General features: G+C 34.2%; 2 protein-coding genes across 2 annotated transcripts; one reads left to right on the plus strand and one right to left on the minus strand.

Moving 5' to 3' along the window:
• Window positions 1-8709: 8709 nt before the first annotated feature.
• LOC123270127 lies at window positions 8710-10767 on the minus strand. Its single transcript, XM_044736065.1, has one exon. It carries the CDS (start codon window positions 10765-10767, stop codon window positions 8710-8712), a length of 2058 nt encoding a protein of 685 aa, XP_044592000.1.
• A 10786-nt stretch (window positions 10768-21553) lies between these two features.
• On the plus strand, window positions 21554-22480 carry LOC123270129. The gene is made up of 4 exons (XM_044736066.1): window positions 21554-22021; window positions 22090-22199; window positions 22263-22373; window positions 22463-22480. Exons 1-4 carry the CDS (start codon window positions 21586-21588, stop codon window positions 22478-22480), a joined length of 675 nt encoding a protein of 224 aa, XP_044592001.1. The 5' UTR covers window positions 21554-21585.
• Window positions 22481-22746: the final 266 nt, after the last annotated feature.

Genomic DNA, 22746 nt, shown 5'->3' on the forward strand with positions numbered 1-22746 from the left:
TGAAAAAGTTACAAACTAAAACAAATGAAATATTAAAAATGTATACTTGACGCAGTAGTATCTGGTGATTCGTCAACATGAATTATTCCGTCGTTAGAATTTACATCAGCTTCCAAACTTTCATTTGATTTATTATCAGTATCTTTAGTTGAATCCTCAGCATACTGTTTCAGTAATTTCCTATAACATGGACTGCATATACGGTCATTAGTTGATAAATGAATGGTCGAATACACAGGCAAACTTCGCAAAGATTTCGTGTTATTATGATTATCAAGATTCAATGGATTACAGCAACGATCGAAAAATTTCAATTTTTCAATTGTTTTTAATGAACAAATTAATTCAAAATAATTATTATTTATTAATAATTTGCTTATTTATACTTGATCCATGAAAAAAATAACAAACTTGTCAACCAGTTGCGAAGTGAGCACTAACGTCATTCAAAAAACATAACCTTAATGCGATTAAGAAAAAACAAGAAGTGACCTTCATTAGTAAATTTTACCTCGATAGTAAATTTTTTTCATCAACAATATGAACAGTTGGCAAAAAATTCCTAGGTTAAAAATTTGATATTTCACACCCACCGTAACGCAAGATAAACAAAACTAAAAAAATTGAGAGAAATTAATAACACTACACGTTAATAAAATATTTCGAGCTGTTAAAAATAAATTAAATCCCTAATAATACAATTTATAGTTGAATTCATCCTATTTTATTTAACTTTTGAGCTTTTAAAAACAATCCAAAAAAACTTCAGCGCAAAGTCAAAAAAAATAAGCCACATTTAGATATTTTTTTATTTTTAATCAAAAAAAAAATAGAATAGAAAGTCGGCATAAAATAGGACTAGCAGGGTTAAAAACTGTCTTAGTTCAATTTTTTTTTGAGACAAAAAAATTGAGAATCGAAGGGGTCAGAGTTCGAAAAAATTACGGTTTTATTGAAAAAACTGAAATATTTCATATATTGTGACTTCCGAAAAATTATTTGTATTTTTTTCTGAAACCTACATTAAAAAACAAAAATTAAAAAAAAAAGAGCTGAAAGGTCAATTTGTGAAAAAGTTTTTGCAATTTAAAAAAAAAGAGCGGTTTTTTTCAAAAATTCGTAACTTTTTTTGGGTTGGGTAAAAAAATCTGAAAAAATTCAGAAAAATGTCTTTGGTAGGATAGAAAATTATAAAAAAGTTTTAGCGAAATCAAAGGGGGTCGGGTCAAAACCTCGGTAATTCTGTATGGAATGTCCCATATATATATATATATATATATATATATATATATATATATATATATATATATATATATATATATATATATATATATATATATGTATGTATGTATGTATATACATAAATACATAAAAATATAAACTTTTGAACGAACTACATTTTCTGACTCAGCTCGACAAACTAAGTCAGAAAATGACTCAATCTTTTAAAAGTTGCGCCATGAGCACGGCTGCAATAGTTAGATTTTTATGAAATCTACTAAAAACGGTAGACCCTAAAGGCCATCCCTGCAACTTACCGCTAATTTCATACCTAAGTGCTTAAAATTGCACTAATGATGATTTTGAGCTCTCCGAGATCAAAAATACAAGTTATGTCTTCTTTTGAGCTCTCCGAGCTTAAAGAGCTAACTTTTCTATGCTTTTGAGCTCTTCAAGCTGAAAAGTCTGATAAAAGTTTCATAGAACAATATTTTTTGAATTTTCAAACCACAATAAATTTTGAATGAATTAACCGATTTTCACACAGTTGAAAGCATTCGACGCAGTTTTTTCAGCTTTATAAAGAATTTCCAAGTTTGAATCGACTAAATTATGAAATTTGTAGTAATTTCGAAAAAACACTTTTTCGGTTTTCTTTCGTTCACGATATCTCTGGAACGAATTGACCGGCTTGACAGCAATCGACGTAATTTTTGATGTTAGTACTAAAAAATGTCGGAGTTATATTAAAAAAACACTTGTTTCCAAATATTTTGTCGAGGATATCTCTCGAACCAATAAACTGATTTCTACGTTCTTGGCAACGATCGATACGGTTTTTTGAGTTCTAAAAATGATTTTATTTTATCAAAAATGATCCGAAAAGAAATGTCGAAGTTATGTGAAAAAAAATACTTTTTTCGGTTTTCTTTCGTTCACGATATCTCTCAAACGAAATAACCAATTTCGATCGGATCAGCCGCGATCGACGTGGTTTTTTAAGCTTAAGAGCGGATTATCTTTTGGAGTTAATCGATAAAGTCGTTAAAAAGATATTCCAAAAAACCACCCTCAAAAAAATTTTTTTTTCTTAGATTTTTTGAGATTTTTCAAATACTTGTTACATTTACAGGAAACCTAAGTATGAGGAAACTCTTTAGAATGCCGTTTGGTAGGTTTCTATCGGTTTAGTCGTTCAAAAGTTATAAGAGAGTCACTTACTTACACACACACACACACACACACACACACACACACACACACACACACACACACAGACGTACAGACACCATCGCGGGGGTAGTCGCGGAGGCTTCCTGAGACCTTGAAACGTCGAGATCCAGTGAAAACTTAATTTTTGCAAAACGGGGTAATACTAATATCTTCCCGATTTTTTAAAATCTTCGATTATTTAATAACAGGTCATGTGTCCGAGCTGCAGATAGTCTTGGTTTACGTTGAGTTCACTAGACTGAGGCTTCTGTAACTGGGTGTGTTGTTGATGAACCTTCGTTCACTGCGTTCTTTGTACGGGGTACCTCGTTGATAGTCAGTATTGTAGTTAATACGTTGTAACAGGGTAATTTACCCTGTATCGATAAAACCGATCACGCATGATAATTATTCGACGCAGCACTGGCACGTCTCGGTCTTCGGGACCCATTAGCGTTAAGTGGGGGTAAGTCTGAGGTTTCGTGGCTGATCGCGTAGCTGCGGTGAGTTAGAAGTAGTGCAGTGCTCAGTTCAACAACATCAGCAGCTGAAAAGTCCAAGAAGGAAGCCAGTTTTGAACATAGAGTTTCCTCAGCACAAATTTAACCAGGTATTGAGACTTTCACATTTTTGATGAGCCAAGGGGGTCATATACCCGGCTCATCAATTTTACTATTTCTCATTATTAAATCAAATTTTTGATAATTCAATTGTTTATAACATTTTTCTTAATAATAATTAAATAATTAATTAATTGTAATTAAATCTTATTTGTTAGCATGGTGAGCATTCTTCTTGGGGATCTTATGCCCGAAGAATGTTCTAGACCTCTTGGGTTTGAAGTCGTGAGTAATTAATTTATTAATTTGGCCAGTTCATAATTATTAACATCTTAAGATTGGTTCAAATAAATTAACTTCATTAATAAAACATTAATTTAATTTCTGAATATCGAGAATTATTCCAATCGGCGGCTCACGACCGGTCAAGCGTCGGTCGCATACCCGAGGTCATATTTGCTACGCACTAACGAACATCGGCGTCCATTTGAGCACGCAAATTCCTGGCAATTATTTCACGTGATAATTTATTAGTAAGAACAATTGAATTATTATTATTTAATATTATTTATTACAAGAAAGTATTATTTATTTGATATAATTCATTGAGAATTGGCTACTGAACTTCGACGCAATTAAGATTGGATACCCGTGGATAATTTTTCATGAATTTATGTTACGTTGAGATGAATTATTTTATTAATTATTTATTGATCGAAAAATTCCACGCGGTCATTTTATATATTGAACTATTGAGGACTAAAGTTATTATTTTATTGGAATTATTTATAAAAATATTTAACGGCGTGGATTAAGTCCCAGAAAAGTAGTTAGAATTTTATAAAGAAATATTCTTAAGAATTTATTCAAAATTTAAGAAATAAAATTTACGAGTTGAAATTGGATTAAAATTTTACGTCGAATGATCTGGAAAATTTATTTAATGTTGAGTATTAAACTCGTGGATAATTTGGAATAAATTCAAGCATCGGTTTTTAGTGTAGATTTTTTTGAGAATTAAATTGATAATAGTGGAAATTGTTTATGATTTTAATTGCGAGCTAATGACTGGAAAAATTGCAGTAAAGTTAACGTTGTAAGTTTTGGAGTTCAATTTTATAAGTCCGGAAGTAAAAAAAGTAAAGTAGAGTCAGTGTGTGTGAAGACGCGTGGGTTATGTGTGTGAAGAAGTGTGGGTTATGTGTGTGTGAGTGTTAACAGCTTTCCTTCGCATAAGATTAGTCTCTTTGCGAAGTGCTTCGCTGTTACTTCAAAGAGGTCCTGGTCAGCCGTTAGTTAGGCTGTTAGTTTTAAGAGGTCCTGGTCAGCCGTTAGTTAGGCTGTTAGTTTTAAGAGGTCCTGGTCAGCCGTTAGTTAGGCTGTTAATTTTAAGAGGTCCTTGTCAGCCGTTAGTTAGGCTGTTAGTTTTAAGAGGTCCTGGTCAGCCGTTAGTTAGGCTGTTAATTTTAAGAGGTCCTTGTCAGCCGTTAGTTAGGCTGTTAGTTTTGAGAGGTCCTGGTCAGCCGTTAGTTAGGCTGTAGTCTTAAGTTGTTAATTGTTGTGTGAGTGCGTGAGTGATTACCATTTGTTATTTTATATGGTTAATAAATATCGATATATTGTTAAATAAAAATTTATTTCTTTCAGATCACCTTCCTCCACTCTCTCTCCCTGTCGATTATAAGCTCAGCTCTGGTTTCCGGTTCCAGGAACCGAGATACAAAATCCTGGTGGCGCCCTTGTTGATTTAGAATCATTTTTGCTAGGTATTGTTATATTTTATTAAATTAATTAACGGGCCAATGAACAGGCACAAAACACCCGTTACAACGTTTAGTTAGTCAAGTTTAGTTCTGGGTAGCCGTTAGTAGGCTAGACGATCTCTGTGACACATTGCGTTCCTTGTGCAGGGTAATTAAAATAGTTCTGGTTACCTGTTAATAGGCTATAGTCCTAAGTTGATTATAGTGTGTGTGAGTGTGCGCAATTTGTTAAATTTATTGTTGTTAATAAATTTTGGCCATATTGTTAGTTAAATATTTATCTATTTCACAGCACTTCTTCCACTCTCTCTTCTTTAGACGATAAGCTCTCAGATCTGGACCGGTTGCAGGAACCGTGATAATAATCCTGGTGGCGCCCTTTCAATTTTAATTTGGTTTAGATTTTATTTTTGTTCAGTTTTATTATTTTATTTTAATTAAATTAAGGGGTGAATTGAACAGCTATTAAAACTGTATCAATCGCCTAAAAATGAAAATTTTAACGTTATTTATTACTTGTTAAATGAACTTTACTAGCATCATTTCTCATTAATAATAGATGATCATCGGCATGTTATGGCGTTGTAACAATTTTGCTGACCGTTCAACTGGCCCCAAAATTAATTAATGAATTTACAATAAGCTAATAAACAGAACAACCAAATTTAATGAATTCAGGGCGCCACCAGGTTTATTCTTACGGTTACTGGAACCGTATCAGAGCAGAAAGCTAATCTTCTAGGGATAGAGAGAGTAGAGGAAGGTGCTGTTGAAATGAGAAATAATTAATTAACAAATTGATCAATATTTATTAACAATAAAATTATCACTCACACACGCACACTATAAACAACTTAAGAAACAGCCTAACTAATGGCTGACCAGAACACACCACTTAACAACAGCCTAACTAGCGGCGCACCAGAACTGTATGAATTACCCTTGTAGGAAAAAAATTATATACAACGGGGCCTATCTTGGCACAATACTAAGTTGCCAAGACTCGGCCGAATAATACTGGCCCACGACTGGATCACTACTAAACTGACAAATCTTGGTTGATTAGTCTTGAGCCAAGATCCACCCAATATCTATCTAACAAGTCTTGGTTTGCCAGTCTTGAACCAAGACCCAGCCAATATTCAATTGACAAGTCTTGGTTTGCCAGTCTTGAGCCAAGATCTACCCAATATCTATCTAACAAGTCTTGGTGATTTTTATTTTCAATTATTAATGAACACGTATTAAACTACTTCTTAATGAAAAGAACTGACTAATACAATTTTTCTAAGAATATTTATGATCTAAAAAAATAGTTATTATGCTTTAATTGATTGTAGTATGGCTCTATAGAAGTTAATAATAATTTTATTAACAAAAATAATGAAGACTGAATAATTACTGAAAGAGCGGAAAAGCGGGGATCAGGTTTAGGTCTGGATATCTCAATTAAAACGCGTAAATTATTATCAAAAATAACACTAGGAATTTATTTACATTAAATACACTCAATATTTAATATGTTTAATAGCGGATTGTTAAGATAAAAGCGGATTTATAAATTACAGCGTGGTTTGCAAAAGCAAAGCCGGTTGACACGTGGTTGAACACTTTGCCAGCACTGAAAAAGTGGTGATATAAATGCACAAATAACACAACTCATCTGAAACAAACTAAAGCGAATTATTAGCGGTTAATTTAAGCAAATTAAATTATTAAATAAGCGAAATGCGGTTTATTAACGAAAAGCGAAAGTAAAGAAATACTAATGGCGACTTGATGCAGCGAAAACGTAGAAGCGAAAGATAGTAACAACAGTCCGTCTTCTTCCCCGTTGAGTTGGGGAAGAAGGCTATTGCGCATGTCTAGCGGGAGCGATCAGCCAATAAAGCGGTCGATTCATGGCGTGATCGAGAGGCTGATTTTCTATTGGCGGTTCGATTTTTGCGGGAACTAGCGGTGGACAGGTGCGTCTCTTGAATTTGGGAGTCCCCCAGGAGCGAGTTAATCGCTACTGGGCCTTGTTCACCGAACATTCTCCCCCGGGTTGGCGGCTGCGTCGATAAGATCATCTTCTTCATGCGTTAGCGGCAGGACACAGAGCTTTGTAATTGGATGTACCAGCTCTGTGTTAACTGTCTTAACAGTTACTACGCGGATTTGTCCATCTTCACCTGGATGGACAGCAATTACTTTGGCTAATGGCCACTTGGTTGGCGGGAGATCCTCAGTGGTGATCAGTACAACTGAACCCACCTTGATCTGGTTGCGTCGATGATGCCACTTTGAAATGGCCTGGTAGCGGTGGATGCAGTCCTGGTAGTAGCGTTTCCAGAAATGTTGAACCATTTGCTGGACTTGTTCCCAGTGCGAGAGCCGAGCAGGTTGTAAATCTATCAGCGATGGCTCTGGGATAGCGGTCAGTGACTGTCCGATTAAGAAGTGACCTGGAGTCAGTACAGCCAGGTCAGCAGGATCTTCATTCAGCGGTGTGAGCGGTCTGGAATTCAATATGGCTTTAATTTGAGCCAGTAGCGTTGAATATTGCTCAAGCGTCAACAGCGAGTCTCCGATGGTTCTTCGAAAGTGAAATTTGATAGATTTCACAGCGGCTTCCCATTTTCCTCCAAAATGTGGAGCTCCAGGCGGATTGAATTTCCAGTTCGTGCCATCTTGAGCGATCAAGGTTGATAATTCTCGTAATGTGCGGGATCCTGCAGCGAATAGTCGTTTCAGCTGTTTATCTGCTCCTACAAAATTGGTTCCACAGTCTGAATATAGCGTGTGGCAGATACCTCGGCGACTAGTGAAGTGGCGATAAGCGGCGATGAAAGCGGCAGCGGTGTAGTCAGTTACTAGCTCTAAATGTACAGCTGAACTGAACATGCATACAAAGACTGCAATCCAGCCTTTGTATGTTTTTGCTCCACGTCCTTGAAACGTTTTCAGCGTGATAGGTCCAGCGTAGTCAAGTCCTGTATGCAAGAAGGCTCGAGTTGGCTGTACTCGTGCGGCGGGTAGTTGACCCATCAACTGTTGAGCACGTTCTCCACGGTGTCTCGTGCAGATAACGCAGCGTAAAATAAATGATCTGACTGGAACACGGCCTCCAATGATCCAGACACTCTTGCGTAAGTCAGCGAGCGTAAGCTGAGTACCTCCGTGAAGCGTTTTGCGGTGCGAATCATCAATCAAAATTGATGTAAGCGGTGATTGTCGCGGTAGAATCGCTAGATGCCTCTCTTCTGGGTCCAGCAATGCGTTTTTCAAGCGGCCACCGACTCTCAGGACCCCCTGATGGTCGATGAACGGAGTCAGCTTAGTGATGCTATTATTTTTAGGCAGACCATCACCATCTTGTAGCGTGTGAATCTCTCTAGCGAAGTATTGTCCTTGAGTGAACTTAATCAAGGTCAATTTAGCGCGCTCCAGGTCTGATGGAGTAAGCGGGTAGGCCAGCGAAGATTGTGGAACTCTTTTAAAGCGGTCGATGGCACGATGCCAGATGCTAAGCTTCCGTAGCAGTGGAAACAGCTGCGTCTAATGCGACAGTAATTGTTGGAGCAGGCAATTTTCTGCTTTCCAAGTTACTAGTGTCAGACCTTGGCGTTCTTCTCGATGCGTTGCGTTGTCGGTTGGAGGCTCCAGAGTGGGCCAAGAGGATTCTGGTTCATGAAGCCAAGTTGGTCCATGCCACCAGAGAGCGTGTTGTTTCAGTTTTAGCGTAGGTATACCTCTTGAAGCGCAGTCAGCGGGGTTTTGTTTTCCTGGAATAAATTTCCAGGAGACATCTCGAAGCGTTTCTTGGATTTTTCCCACTCTATTGCGGACGAATGTCTTCCAGCGGATTGCTGGACTTTTAATCCATGCGAGAGTCACGGCGGAGTCAGTCCAAAGAATGATCCTGACATTTTCAAGCGACTGAACTTCTTTAACATGGAGTATCAGTTGTGTTAGCAACCATGCGGCAGATAATTCCAAGCGTGGGATGCTGTCATGGTCGTCAGCGGTGCTACTTGCGTTTTTGAACACAGAAGTGAGACCTTTGTGTTCCCATCAGCGTCAGTGACTCTCAAATAAACAGCGGCAGCCATAGCGTTTTGCGAAGCGTCTGAGAACCCGTGCAATTCCATAGTTGCTCCAGGTGCTATATTATTCCAGCGTGGAATGCGGATGGATTCGATGTTTCGAAGATCCTCGCGGTATCCAGTCCATTTGTGAATGAGTGATGGTGACAATTGTTCATCCCATGACACTCTATCTAGCCACAGATCTTGCATAAAGATCTTGGCTTTGACGACTATTGGTGCGAGAAGTCCTAGCGGGTCATACAGCTTAGCGATTTCAGACAAAATAGCTCTTTTTGTCTTGGGCGTCTCTGGCGGTAGCGTGTACTTGAACTGGAGAGCGTCAGTGCGTGAATTCCAGTACATGCCCAGGACTTTTACTGGTGCATCACTGATTTCTTTAAGCGGTGTATCCAGCTGCTTTTCTGGAGCGACTTCAGCGAGTAACCGTGGGCTATTGCTAGCCCATTTGGCAAGCGGGAAGCAGCCTGCTACACACAGAGCTTTTGTTTGTACTGCAGCCTTGATAGCGTCTTCTTCGTTGTCTGCTCCACTGTAGATGTCATCTACGTAGCGTGTTTTCAACATTGGAGCAACAGCTAGCGGAAAGCGGTGTCCTTCATCCTTTACTAGTTGGATAAGCACACGTACTGCGTCAAAAGGTGCACTAGCGGTTCCGTATGTGACTGTCTTGAGACAGTAAGCGTCTATTAAGTCATTCTCATCTATCCAGAGAATGCACTGAAGCGGCCAATCAAGCGAGTCGACCTCAATCTGTCTGAACATCTTGGTGATGTCAGTAGCGAATAGGATCCTGCTGCAACGGATTCTCAACATCACATCAAAAATGTCAATTTGCGTTTTGGGTCCTGCATGGAGAATGTCGTTCAATGAAATTCCTGTAGATGTTGCACAGGAACCATTGAACACTGTGCGGAGCTTCGTAGTGGTACTATCAAGCTTCAATACCCCATGGTGAGGCAAGAAGTAAGCGTTTGCGGGCAATTCGTTGACTGGTACTCGTACCATGTGTCCTAGTTGAATGTATTCTGCCATGAATGCACGATACATGTCAGAATATTCTCGCGACAAGCGAGTTATTAATCTGCGGAGTGACCCCATAGCTGCGTTGATAGAGTCGCCAAGTTGACTCTCAAGGGCCTTAAGCGGTAATCTCACTACGTAGCGTCCATCAGGCTGTCGATAATGCGTTTGACGAAAGTGAATTTCACATTCGTCTTCTTCAGCGGTGTTGAGCGGTGAATTTCCTGATGGAACTTCTTCCTGTTCCCAAAACTTAGCGATAGCGTCTTGTAATTCAGTATCTACTGACGCATGTAGTGCTGCGTGTGATGTTGAAGCGTGTTTAGCGGTGACAGCTCCATAGACAATCCAACCAAGCGTGGTGGATTGTGCAATAGGAGCATTGCGAGGTCCACGTTGAATCTCTGCGTTCATGATCTGTGCGGCTGGTGATGCACCTAGAATAATATCTACAGGGCGTGGCTGTAGATACTGCGGGTCAGCGAGCTTGAGATTCTCAAGATGCGGCCATTTCGGATCAGCGATCACGAACGATGGAAGATCTACCGTCAGTGTTAGTAGAATATGCATGCTGACATGCATTGATGCGGTCGTACACAGCGAACGAAGCTCAATTGTGCTCACACCTAGTGAGCTTCCTGCGGAGACATTGCCAATGCCCTTGAGCATGACCATGTCACGCTGTAGCGGTTGTCCAAGCTTCTTGAAGAGCGACTGTCTCATAAATGAGAGCTCTGAACCTTGATCAATCAACACTCTGGCGGTGATTGGATTACCATGATGCGGGCGTACCTGGACTAAGGCGGTAGCTAGCAATACTTGAGCGGAAAGCGGATCTGTGCGGAAGATGTAGACTGCGGTGAAGCTGGTTTCGTTGGTGCATCCAAAATGGATGGACATGTGGTGACGTTGACCACATTTTCGGCAATCTTGAGCGGTCTTGCAATCTGCGGCGCGGTGCGGAACACGAAAGTTGAAGCACAAATTGCATTTTTCAACTATCTTGTGTAATTCTCCATAGCGAGGTTATTTAAGGCCCGAAGTCGAGTTTTCAGTCTTAATAAACGGAAAGTTCAGCGTACCGGTGTACGAATGACTATCAGGAGCAGCACCCGATGTGCTCTGCGATGCTCCTGACACTCGACCTTTCCTAGCGGTATTACACTTCACTTAACACAGCACAATTTTCAGCGGTATGATTAATTAAATTAATTGAGATAGAGCCAGCCTGATCCGGCTCGAGGGACCAATGAATAATTACTGAAAGAGCGGAAAAGCGGGGATCAGGTTTAGGTCTGGATATCTCAATCAAAACGCGTAAATTATTATCAAAAATAACACTAGGAATTTATTTACATTAAATACACTCAATATTTAATATGTTTAATAGCGGATTGTTAAGATAAAAGCGGATTTATAAATTACAGCGTGGTTTGCAAAAGCGAAGCCGATTGACACGTGGTTGAACACTTTGCCGGCACTGAAAAAGCGGTGAAATAAATGCACAAATAACACAACTCATCTGAAACAAACTAAAGCGAATTATTAGCGGTTAATTTAAGCAAATTAAATTATTAAATAAGCGAAATGCGGTTTATTAACGAAAAGCGAAAGTAAAGAAATACTAATGGCGACTTGATGCAGCGAAAACGTAGAAGCGAAAGATAATAACAATAGTCCGTCTTCTTCCCCGTTGAGTTGGGGAAGAAGGCTATTGCGCATGTCTAGCGGGAGCGATCAGCCAATAAAGCGGTCGATTCATGGCGTGATCGAGAGGCTAATTTTCTATTGGCGGTTCGATTTTTGCGGGAACTAGCGGTGGACAGGTGCGTCTCTTGAATTTGGGAGTCCCCCAGGAGCGAGTTAATCGCTACTGGGCCTCGTTCACCGAACAAAGACAAAAAGATTAATTTTTTATTCATAAGTCTTATTGACTTAAAAATTTTTCATGCTTCAAAATTAATAAAATATATCTTTTTCTGTCATTTTTATTCGTTAACGGATTCTTCTATAGCGCTCGTAACTCAAAACAGCAGATGTAGTCTAGTCAACAAGTGCCTTTTCGGTTAACTTTTTTCAGCAGTTTCCAACAATTATTACTGAGGTGTCATTTGATTCGGAGTGGCAACTAGATAATTTAAAAAAAAAATTAAGTTCCGCTTGTAAAAATTGCAGAAGTTATTAACAATTAACTGAAAAGAAGGGGGTTTAGTTTTTTGAAAATATCTCAAAAACGAATGAAGATTTATTGCATTTGAAAAAAGATTCAAAAGTAGGAGGAAATTTCCTAACAAAAAGTTTCGATTCTCGGAACTGTAGGATCAATATTTCAAAAAATTATGTTTATGCAGCTTCTGTCAATATAAAAACGGATCATTAATATTTTGAATAAAAAATTTTTTTCGACCATTAATTTAAGTTAGAATAATATTTTCAACCTCCAAAACCTAGGATCGCTTTGGACACCTTTTTTTGCGGTATTTCAGCCTACTAAGAGCATAAGTAGGTTAATTTTACGATTTCATGGAACAAAGAATTTCGTCAGTTTACAGTTGAAAACATTAAATAAGCCCAGTTTCGGACTTTAAATTTTTCAACTTTATGCTCTCAATAATATTTTCAAAGTTTTTACTTTAACTTTGAATGTGAAAAACTTAAGTTTAAAAATTTGGTTAAAATATTATATGTTAGTAGCAATAAGTATATGAACTTAGGGTGACATAAACACATGTATCAGGTAAACTTATTACACTATTTCAAACTTAAAAGTTTATTAGTAGAGAGAGTTAAAAAAAGTAATAGTAATTTCAATACCACGAATAAACAGTACTATTAATTATTTTATTCGATTTCACAACATTAAATTCAACTTATTATCCTTATTCTTTTGTATTTCCTGGCTTAGTGATTAATAATCGATTATCTACTTTCATAGTTATACAAAAATATTTTAAAATTTTAGCACATTATTTAATGATCAAAATTTCTTATTTGTCTACTTAACTTTTGATAAAAATACATAATTGAATAAATAACAAAATCATTCTAATTTATTGTATTTTTTATCCTTTATTATCTGAAACAATTAGAATTCTCAAGAATCTGAATGGAAATTAATAAAGATATATAATTTAGTCTTGTACAATGTGACAAAGTAAAAAAAGAAAGAAGTAATATCTACTCCGATTGGTTCTGCGTTAATCAAATGATTATTTTCGACAGCAAAAAGTTAACTGTAATAAATAATAAGTTAAAAGTCCTAATTATTGACACTATAAGAGACAAAGTTATGATTTCATTTTTTTTAAGCAATCAAATGTCAATATCGTTGAATTTTATTTGTGGTAATGTCTCAAGTTATGTTTTTACTAATCAATTTCTTCTTTTGAAATGATAATCAGTGATATTTACTAATTAACTTTAAATGATTAAATAGATTACCCGGATACGCCAATTATTGACAGGTTAAAGAAATGATCTTATTATTGACATACCTTAGCCCCAATTAATGACACCTATACTGTGCATGTGTCGAATTATCTGTTTATTTTCATTTATCGAAACTCATTATTAAGTAATCAATATTATTAAAGTTTATTAACAATAATTTCCATGAATGATTAATTACTACTAAAAATGTAAAAATTAATTTAAAAATAATTTATTGAATCAGAAAAGTTCAAACTCTTACAGTAAATTTTTTAGGTTAAAGTAAAAAAAGGCGTCATATAACGCTGTCGACTGGCTGTCAACATGAGATTCAGCTTAAAAATTATAAACTAGTTATTGACACCCATTATTAAAATATTATAAAGCATAAATTGTTAATTAAAAAAAAATGGTTATTATAATAAGATGAAGAAATTAATTTAAACTCGGCATTTTAAAAAAATGCTCTTCTAACCAAAGTTTTAAAGAAAATAGACGCTCGTAAACTGGTTTGATAAACTGGTAATGATTTTATTTTTTTTTTAATAATTAATATTTAATATATCTTCTGCTTCTCCTCACTTGTAAAGCTAATGCTCGCCCGATTCAAAGTTAAAAAACTAATTTCAGCCTCCAAATTCTACTCGTGGGCAAGGAAGCTGAAATCAAATCTTTAAATCTATACATTTGGTTAATGAAACGCCTGACATTAAAATTTCTCCAACGTTCGTATAGCGCTGCAGTTAGGGTTGTAGTCTCGCGTGCGTTAGGTGTACTGTTTGAATCTCGGTTAGAGCGATAGGCGTTTTCATAAAACTATTTATAAGGCAAGCGTTAAACTTAATTAAGATGAATGAATGTAAATGTGATGTGAAACCTTACCCCCCCCCCTTCCACCTCCTTTAAAAGACTCCGAAAAAAAGTAAAAATCAAAATAAAAGAGAAAAATTATAAAAAACAAAAAAAAATGAAATAAAGAAAATATTTTTATCAAATGTTTTTTTATTGCTAATTTTTTGGTTAGTTCACATAGCGAATTTAATAAATTATATGAGAATTATCAATTATAATCAATAAATAAAAAAATTATTTTTTAATTTTAAATTTTTCCTGCTCCCGGCAGCAATTTTGATTTAAATTTATTCTCCTTTTTTTTTCTTTCCTCTCACCTATTTCGTATGAATCGATGAGGATCTTCTTCTCGATCGAATTGTAGGCTTTGGAGGGTCATTTTAGGGTTCTGTAATACTAATTTCAACCTAAGCTCAGTAAAAGCGGACAATAATACCAAGTTTAAGCTGAAATTGAGGTTTAGCTTTAGAACTTGGGTTAATATAAAAAATTGATTTCAGCCTCCTTCCCCTCGAGTAGAATTTGGAGGCTGAAATTAGTTTTTCACTTTTGACTCGGCTGATTTTGATTCTTACCTGGGTCCAAATTTGACCTATTTTGATTTCATTACAATTTCACTGTGGATCCATTCTGGTTACATTTTGGTTCCTTTTTGTTTCCAATCTGATTTTATTTTGATTTCACTTTGATTCTATTCTGATTTTAATTTGATATCACTTTGATTCGATTCTGGATTTATTTTGTTTTCAATTCGATATTATTTTGATTCTATTTTGAAATCACTATGGTTTCACGCTGAAAAATAGGTATACAACCATTCTGAAAATACTTTGAAACCATCATAAAATCATAATCTTTTCAGAATGTTTTCAGATTGTTTTCAGAATGATTTTAAAGTCGCAAGGGAAAAAATGTCATAATTTTGTTTGTAAATTATTATAATTTATATTTGAAAAAATTAATGCATGATAAGACTAAGTGTATAATATTAAGCGATCGTTTGCATTTGTATTTCATTGTGCATTTTTTTTGTCATTGATTATTATATCCCGATTTAATATTAATTGTATTGTATTTTTTCAATTATCATTTTCAGTAAAATGCCACCAAAAAAATCCATTGCAGCTTAATTTGAACTCTTCATCCACAGATTCGGAAGAATCTGGCGCCAAGTTCCGTTCAAATCGTTGTCATCGGAGCGCCAGACTACCGTCCACAGATTCGGTAGAATCTGGCGCCAAGTTCCGTTCAAATCGTTGTCGTCAGAGCGCCAGACTACCGACTATGTTTACTGTAAGCAGAACGGTATTTTGAGGTTGCAAAATTTTATTTTATTCTACGGTACTTTTTTTTCCTAAATTGTATATTATAAAAGTAATTCATACTTTATTTTACTGTTATTAATTAATTATATTCACTTATAACAATTAATCTACTTGAAATTACTAAATTTAATCAGCACAAACTATAGCAACGCAAAAATTTCGATCCTGACTTTTTTTCGATGGGCAAAGTGATCTGCTACAAACTAAATAATTCGAGAATGCACAATAATCCTTCATTAGATGGGAAACTACAGTTAAAAAAGGATATTTCACAGCTTGCATCTACACCCGCCAGGATGCGCTGGAATTATTTTTACATAAACTGTAGCTTCAAGAGGATAGTTTGCTATAAAAAATGCAGCCAACGCGAGATTTAAGTTGGTACTAATTGTAAATTATAATTACAAAAAATACTAAAATCTGAACAAAAACAGTTTCACTGTAAAAAAATCGCACTAAGTCCACGTTCATAAGACTATTAAGAGAAAAAAATTTGTTTTTTTCTTTACAAAAAGATATAAAATGAAAAAATTAAAAAATCCAAGTAACCAATATGATTGTTTATGATTTTCGAAAATTAAAAAAAATTTTGTTGTAAATTTAAAAATTAAAAAAAAAATTTTTGGAACGTACTTGGTGTGCGTCATTGTGTATTTCAATTTTTTCAAAGTATAGTAAATAGATTTTACGAATTTCATTAAAAGTAAAATATTTTGCAACCGCGTACACTAAATACGTTACAAAATTTTTTTTTTAATTTTTAAATTTACAACAAAGTTTTTTTTAATTTCCGAAAATCATAAACAATCATATCGGTTACTTGGGTTTTTTAATTTTTTAATTTTATATCTTTTTGTAAAGAAAAAAACAAATTTTTTTTTTCGTAATAGTCTTATGAACGTGGACTTTGCGCGATTTTTTTTACAGTGAAATTGTTTTTGTTCAGATCATTTTTTACCAATCACTTCCTTAATATCACCAATAATAGTACCTAATAATTGAACGATATACAATAAAATTACAGCAACGCGTGGCCGGGTCTGCTTGTATACTTATATTCTTATTGGACAAATTTCTACATCAAGACTTGTTATTTATGTAAAAGATTCATAATTAAGTAGCTGTCTTAGCTATTACAGGTTTATAAATTCTTCCGAATTACAGAAAAATCTCATAAAAAAAAACTGTCTGCTCGATCAAATATTTGATCACCTATTTTCTAGCAAAGCGTTTTTTTTTTAATTTTAATTTTGTTTTTTAAATTCACGTATCTGCGATAGTTTTGCTGTTGTGAGTGAAAACGATAGAACAGTATCTCACGACGAGGGCAAGAGGGGAAAAAGACGGGAACCGTTTTCAATATGGTAAATTTACTTCCATTTCGACTTGATTGGAATTTTTTGAACGAGAATAAGATTGTAATATAAATATCTTTTCTCCGTTTTTTTTTTTTTTTTTTTTTTTCAAGATTATGGAGTAAAATATCATTCAATCTATTTTTGTTACAAGAAACAATATTCGGCTCCAGCTTTTATAATGCATGTTGGTATTTGATTCTGCAATAATTATTTAATTACCACGGAATCTATTAAAAATGCATATTCATTATAAGATAAAGATAGTGGGTAGTGAATGTAATAGTGAATGCTGATAGTAATGAAAGGTTTGATAATTTATAAGGCACATCTAAAACGACGAAGTGCTTAGCAAATACTGTAATATTCATATCTAATAATATCAAAAGACATGATACAAAATATTAATAACATAGCTATACGATTTTATTCGATGGAAATAAGGAGCGAGTGAGGTCCACTTCGTAATAAATTCAAACAAGGCAGTTGCCGATTTATTATCGATGCCAAACCAAAGATTGGTTTGTTTCAATATAATCTACTATCATTGTATCTTCAGTACAGAATAATTGTAAAACTTAATTTGTCACATTTTGACTGAAAAGATTCAGGAAGTTTCACGATTTAGCCGTTGAATTCCTACGCTTATCTTTTTTGATGCTATGAATCGATCAACAAGGCGTATAGAATGTACTTACGTTCCTGCTTCCACAAAACTGTGTACGGTATTTATTGTTCACTCATCGGAAAATGTCGAGGAGCTCAGATGTTCTCTAAGTAACTCAGGCCAGCTGCTCAGTTTCTGAGGGAAAAGGGAATGACGTTGATTATTTGTATAGATGAAATTGTCCATCAGTAGAGAAAGCTCATTTATTAATGGAATATCATTAATACGGATAAATGAATGAGAAAATTTTTTACAAACAATATTTTGCAAGATATTATTTATATTTAACTTGAATACTATATAAGTTGAGTTTTATTATATCATGTTAATAATCTCAGAGCGCTCTTTGACTATTTCTGTGATGCTTTTCTTATCAAATTTATGCATGTGGATTTGCATATGTGCCTGAAGTAAAAAAAAAATTATTAGAACGGTTGGACTTACAGGTCATCCCTGTAACTTCTCGTTAATTTCAAATGCTATGCGCTCTAAATTTCAACCATTATGATGAAGTTCTCAAGCTTCCCATGCTCAAAAAATAAAATACAATTTTCATGCGGTTTTAAAAAGTCCAAGCTAAAAAGAGTAGTTTACATTTAGTAAATACTTTTTTTTTGAAAATATATGAACGGCATTAACTTTCGGTCAAATCAACAAATTTTTTAATACATTTCATAGAAATCTAAATATTGCATTGGTCTTCATGACGGAATTTTTGATAAAATTTTTCTATATTCCGACTTAACTTGACAGGCTGAGTCAGAAAATACATATGGTTCAAAAGTATATATATATATATATATATTTACTAGCTGACCCGGCAAACGTTGTTTTGCCATGTGAATAATTTCTAGAGAATTCCTAGTGTAGAAAAAAAATTACTAAATTATTGGAAGTGTATAAGGATGTGAAATATGAGTAAAAAAGGCCTGGAGCGCTGTGAAAGATGAGGGAATGTTGTTTAAAAATAACAAAACAACAAACATTAATTGTTTTAATTTATTAAAAGTAATAATTATTTATATAATTAATTAATTACATAATATTAATCTCTTAATGCTGCAGCGTGAACAATATTTTTTGTTAGCCCGTAAAGACGGGCTAAAGAGCTAATACAAACAAACTTTATGGTGTGATTGTCGTTGTTCTAATCTCATGACTTCATTGCGTTCAGCTCGTGTATCGTCTGATTGTTCTAGACGCAATTGTGCCATTCTCACACGCGCTTCAGTATTTTCTTCCTGAACTTGTTCTTCGGTTCTTTGGGCTTTTCTATTTCAAATGCTTCTAGATTTATTTGTATCACGGCTCAAATTGGCCCCTTTGCGTTTTGTTGGTATTGTTCACTGTGCAATACAAAACACACATGAATAGAACTGATTGAATTATTTAATTATTATATTAATCATTTATTTTATCTTTAAGTACATTAAATATACATGTAAAAATTAGATAGTTTCACGAAAGCGAAAAATTTTATGTTTCTTAATCATATCGAAAATACAAATTGTTAGAAATAGTGCAAAAAAAAATTCTGTCGAAGTTAGAGCTCTTATAAGTAAACACAAAAAAAAATTTCCCAATTGTAATAAAAATCTAACTTTAACCGAATTCGTTTTTTACCATTCCCAACAATATTTTCGTTATAAATAAGAAAGAATAATTTTTGATTTTATAATAAACGTAAAAAATAATTTATACTTACAACTCAATAGCCGTTGTTTGCGGGAACTCGTAACACGTGTTGAGTATTTTAGAGGTTATGTAAGTCACTTAATTAACTTATCGTGCGATTTACGCTCAAAATTAATAATTTTATTGGTTATTAATAATTAATTATATTCAATAATATTAGTTATTAATAAATAAATAATAAAGTTACTCGAGAATATATTTGATGTGGAGTTACACTGAGACAGTAAAAATGTTTAACTACTACGCTTGAAGCATAAACACTAATAATAGCCGAAAACTGTAGAGGTAACATCCCTACTCCGTGCTATTTACAGGGTGAGAAGTGACACCGGTAGACACATGGAGGGGATAACTTACCAAGTGATAATAATTGATGTTATCGAGCGGGATAGAAAATGATAAAATTATGAAAATGACTATTAAAAAGCAAGGGTTGGTGATAAAAAAGTGCAAATTCAGAGTTGTATGTATTTTTTGATGCCACATAATAAAAAAATAAAAAAAAAAATTTTTATCAAAAAAATTAAAAAAAATTTTTAGGGTGAACACCCCTTATTACTTAGAGGGTAGAAAAATAGATAGTAGCCGGTTCTCAGGCTTACGAAATATGCATAAAAAATTTCATGAGAATCCGTCAAGCCGTTTCGGAGGAGTATAGGAACGAACATTGTGACACGAGAATTTTATATATTAGATATAAATATATATATATATATATATATATATTTGGGCGTTTCAAAAAAAAAAAAAAAATTTTTTTTCTTTTTTGGAACCAGGCTCAAAAGTTTCGTTTGGATGCTAAAATAGGTCTCTAAATATATGAGCCCTTAATATTAATATTAAGGTTGTTCGCCGCGCACTTTTCGATTTCCCATAAGAATAACACAGGAAAAAAGTTTTTTTTTTGTTCTGATTTTTGTAACTAATGAACCATAGATTGCTTTGGAATTCTGATCAAAAGTTTTTGTAGAGAATTGAACGTTCTACAAAAGAGCTGAAATATCATTTTTCGATTACTCAACTCATTCAAAAGTTATTCAAGGTCAAAGTTAAATTTATTATCAATTTAGCCATTTTCTTCATAATCCGCCGAAATTAATTTTATCTGATTTTTGTAACTAATGAACCGTACATTGCTTTGCAATTTCAATCAAATATTTTTGTAGAGAATCGAACGCTCTACAAAAAAGCTTTGATATCATTTTTCGATTACTCAACTCATTCAAAAGTTATTCAAGGTCAAAGTTAAATTCATTATCAATTGAGCCGTTTTTCTGAATGATTTGGCAAAAATATTGTTTTTAGAAAAAATGTTCCCCAAATATTTTATAAAATACTAATTAGACTACTGAGGATTGTTAACCAATATTTTTCGCTGTATGATAAAGATGGACGAAGTACTTAAAACAATTTATCAATGGCAGTTAGCTCTATAGATATTGGTAATCAGTTATTTTAAAATTGTCATTTCAAAATCGATAATCAGATGGCGCTGAGTGTAAATGTCATCATTTCATTAGATTAATTGATTGTTTTGACATTTCTATTCAATAGAGGTCTTGTTTACATAAGTTGTGGAAACTCGTGAGCAATTAGTGAATATTTATAATTTTCAAGTTTAAATTTTCTTTGTGAATTATATGATAACATTGAAAATGAATAAATTGATCAATATTATTGGTGATCCAGTGGAGGATTTGGTTGGACGTAAACTTCCCTTAATAAAAGCGGTTATTGCAGTATTTTTTTATCATAAAAATATTCTCAAAATAAATTATAGAGGAAGTCTTCAAAAAACAATTGATAAACTCGAAAAAAAGTGGTCTGAGGCTGGCATCCCAACGTGTGGGAAAAAATATGCGTTAAAAAAATTTGAAAAAATATTAGAAGAAGACAAAAAATTACAAAAGTCTTCTCAACGAAAACGGTCTGCAATACAGAAAAAAAATAAAGCAATTTTCCATCAAAAATTGGCAAATTTATTCGACATTGCCAAAGTAAATGTCGAAAAATATCTCACTGATGATAAAAAGTTGTTCTTATCAGGTCAGCGATCAAAAAGTAGATTCGGTTTGATTGATAATGTTGTTAGTTGAGTTGATTATATGTTCAATTGAGCTCAGCGGAAAATACTGAAGATGCTATGGACGTAGAGCCTGTTGGTAAGTTCTAGATCAACTGCTATTTCAATTATTCATGTATTACTGTTGCAATATACTTTCAATAATTATTTTTAGATACAAACGAACCTGACGCTAATGTGGCTCTAGCGAGTCAAAAATCTTCATTATTTCAATCTAACTTATCAGCAACAACATCGATTCATATATCTACTGATGTATCTGATTTGGAAAGTCAACTTAGCCAACCGAAACAAACTCCAAAATTGAATGTAATGACACCTGAACTCTGTGCTGCATTTGATCGATCACAAGTGACTCACAGGAATGCCATTTTTATTTTATCTGTTGCGTACAAAAGTGTGGGAATCAATCTGTCAACTCTTAATCTGAGTTACAGTACAATTTATCGAACGCAAATTAAATTTAGGTCAGATATTGCTAAGGATCTGAAATCTGAATTTCACAAAGACGACCGTTATGTAGTGCATTGGGACGGAAAAATTCTCAGTGATATCGCAAGCACGAAAACTGTGGACCGTATTGCAGTTCTTTTATCAGTTTCTGGGGTTGATCAACTTCTCGGAGTTCCAAAAGCTGACGACGAAACTGCTCTTAAACAAGCTTCTGCTGTTATTGACACTTTGAATCAGTGGGAAGTTGCTCCATATGTGAAAGCAATGTGTTTTGATACGCCACCTGTAAATACTGGTATGATTCATTGAATTTTTATAAAGTTTGTATGATTGATTTTATCTTGGTATCTTTTTGTGATTTAGGTATTTACAAAGGAACTTGTGTTTTAATCAAAAAAGAACTTGGCAGAAAATTAGTATGGCTTCCATGTCGCCATCACATAATGGAGATTATTTTGAGAGGACTTTTTGAAGTTCTTTGGAAGACGACATCGGGTCCTAAAGTTCCAAAATTTGTTAGATTTAAAAAATTCTAGGACAAAGTTGATCAATCCAATTATAAAAGTGGAATTGAGGATGAAACTGTAGCAAATACTTTAATAGAAAAAAAAGCTGAAATTGTTACTTTCATTAACAACTGCCTACAGGTACAAATGGTTTATTACTCTTATTGAGACTTTTAAATCTTTACATTACAATTGATTAATTTGTTGTTTTTTGTTTTTTTTTTTTTTAGATGTCAGCCTTGAGATGATTATCAAGATCTTTTACTCCTATGTTTAGTGTTCCTTGATAGTTCTTATGAAAAATCATTTTCTTTTAAACGACCTGGTGCCATGCACCATGCGCGATGGATGTCTAAGGCTATTTACAGCTTGAAAATATTTTTATTTCGTGATCAGTTTAAACTTTCAGATCAAGAAAAAAAAAATTTACGCAGAATTTGTATTTTTGTAATTTTATTTTATATCAAGGTATGGTATAATTCAACTTTTTCTATCCAAGCACCAAACAATGACT

Source organism: Cotesia glomerata, linkage group LG8 (assembly GCF_020080835.1).
Source record: "Cotesia glomerata isolate CgM1 linkage group LG8, MPM_Cglom_v2.3, whole genome shotgun sequence".
NCBI lineage: Eukaryota > Metazoa > Arthropoda > Insecta > Hymenoptera > Braconidae > Cotesia > Cotesia glomerata.

Bases quoted from the DNA above. Each gene is read 5' to 3' on its own strand.
- LOC123270127 (XM_044736065.1), bottom strand. From the start codon at position 10,767: ATGTCCATCCATTTTGGATGCACCAACGAAACCAGCTTCACCGCAGTC.
- LOC123270129 (XM_044736066.1), top strand. From the start codon at position 21,586: ATGACACCTGAACTCTGTGCTGCATTTGATCGATCACAAGTGACTCAC. The intron at 22,022-22,089 runs GTATGATTCATT...TTTGTGATTTAG, and splicing joins TACGCCACCTGTAAATACTG to GTATTTACAAAGGAACTTGT. The intron at 22,200-22,262 runs GTTCTTTGGAAG...AAAAAATTCTAG, and splicing joins TTTTGAGAGGACTTTTTGAA to GACAAAGTTGATCAATCCAA.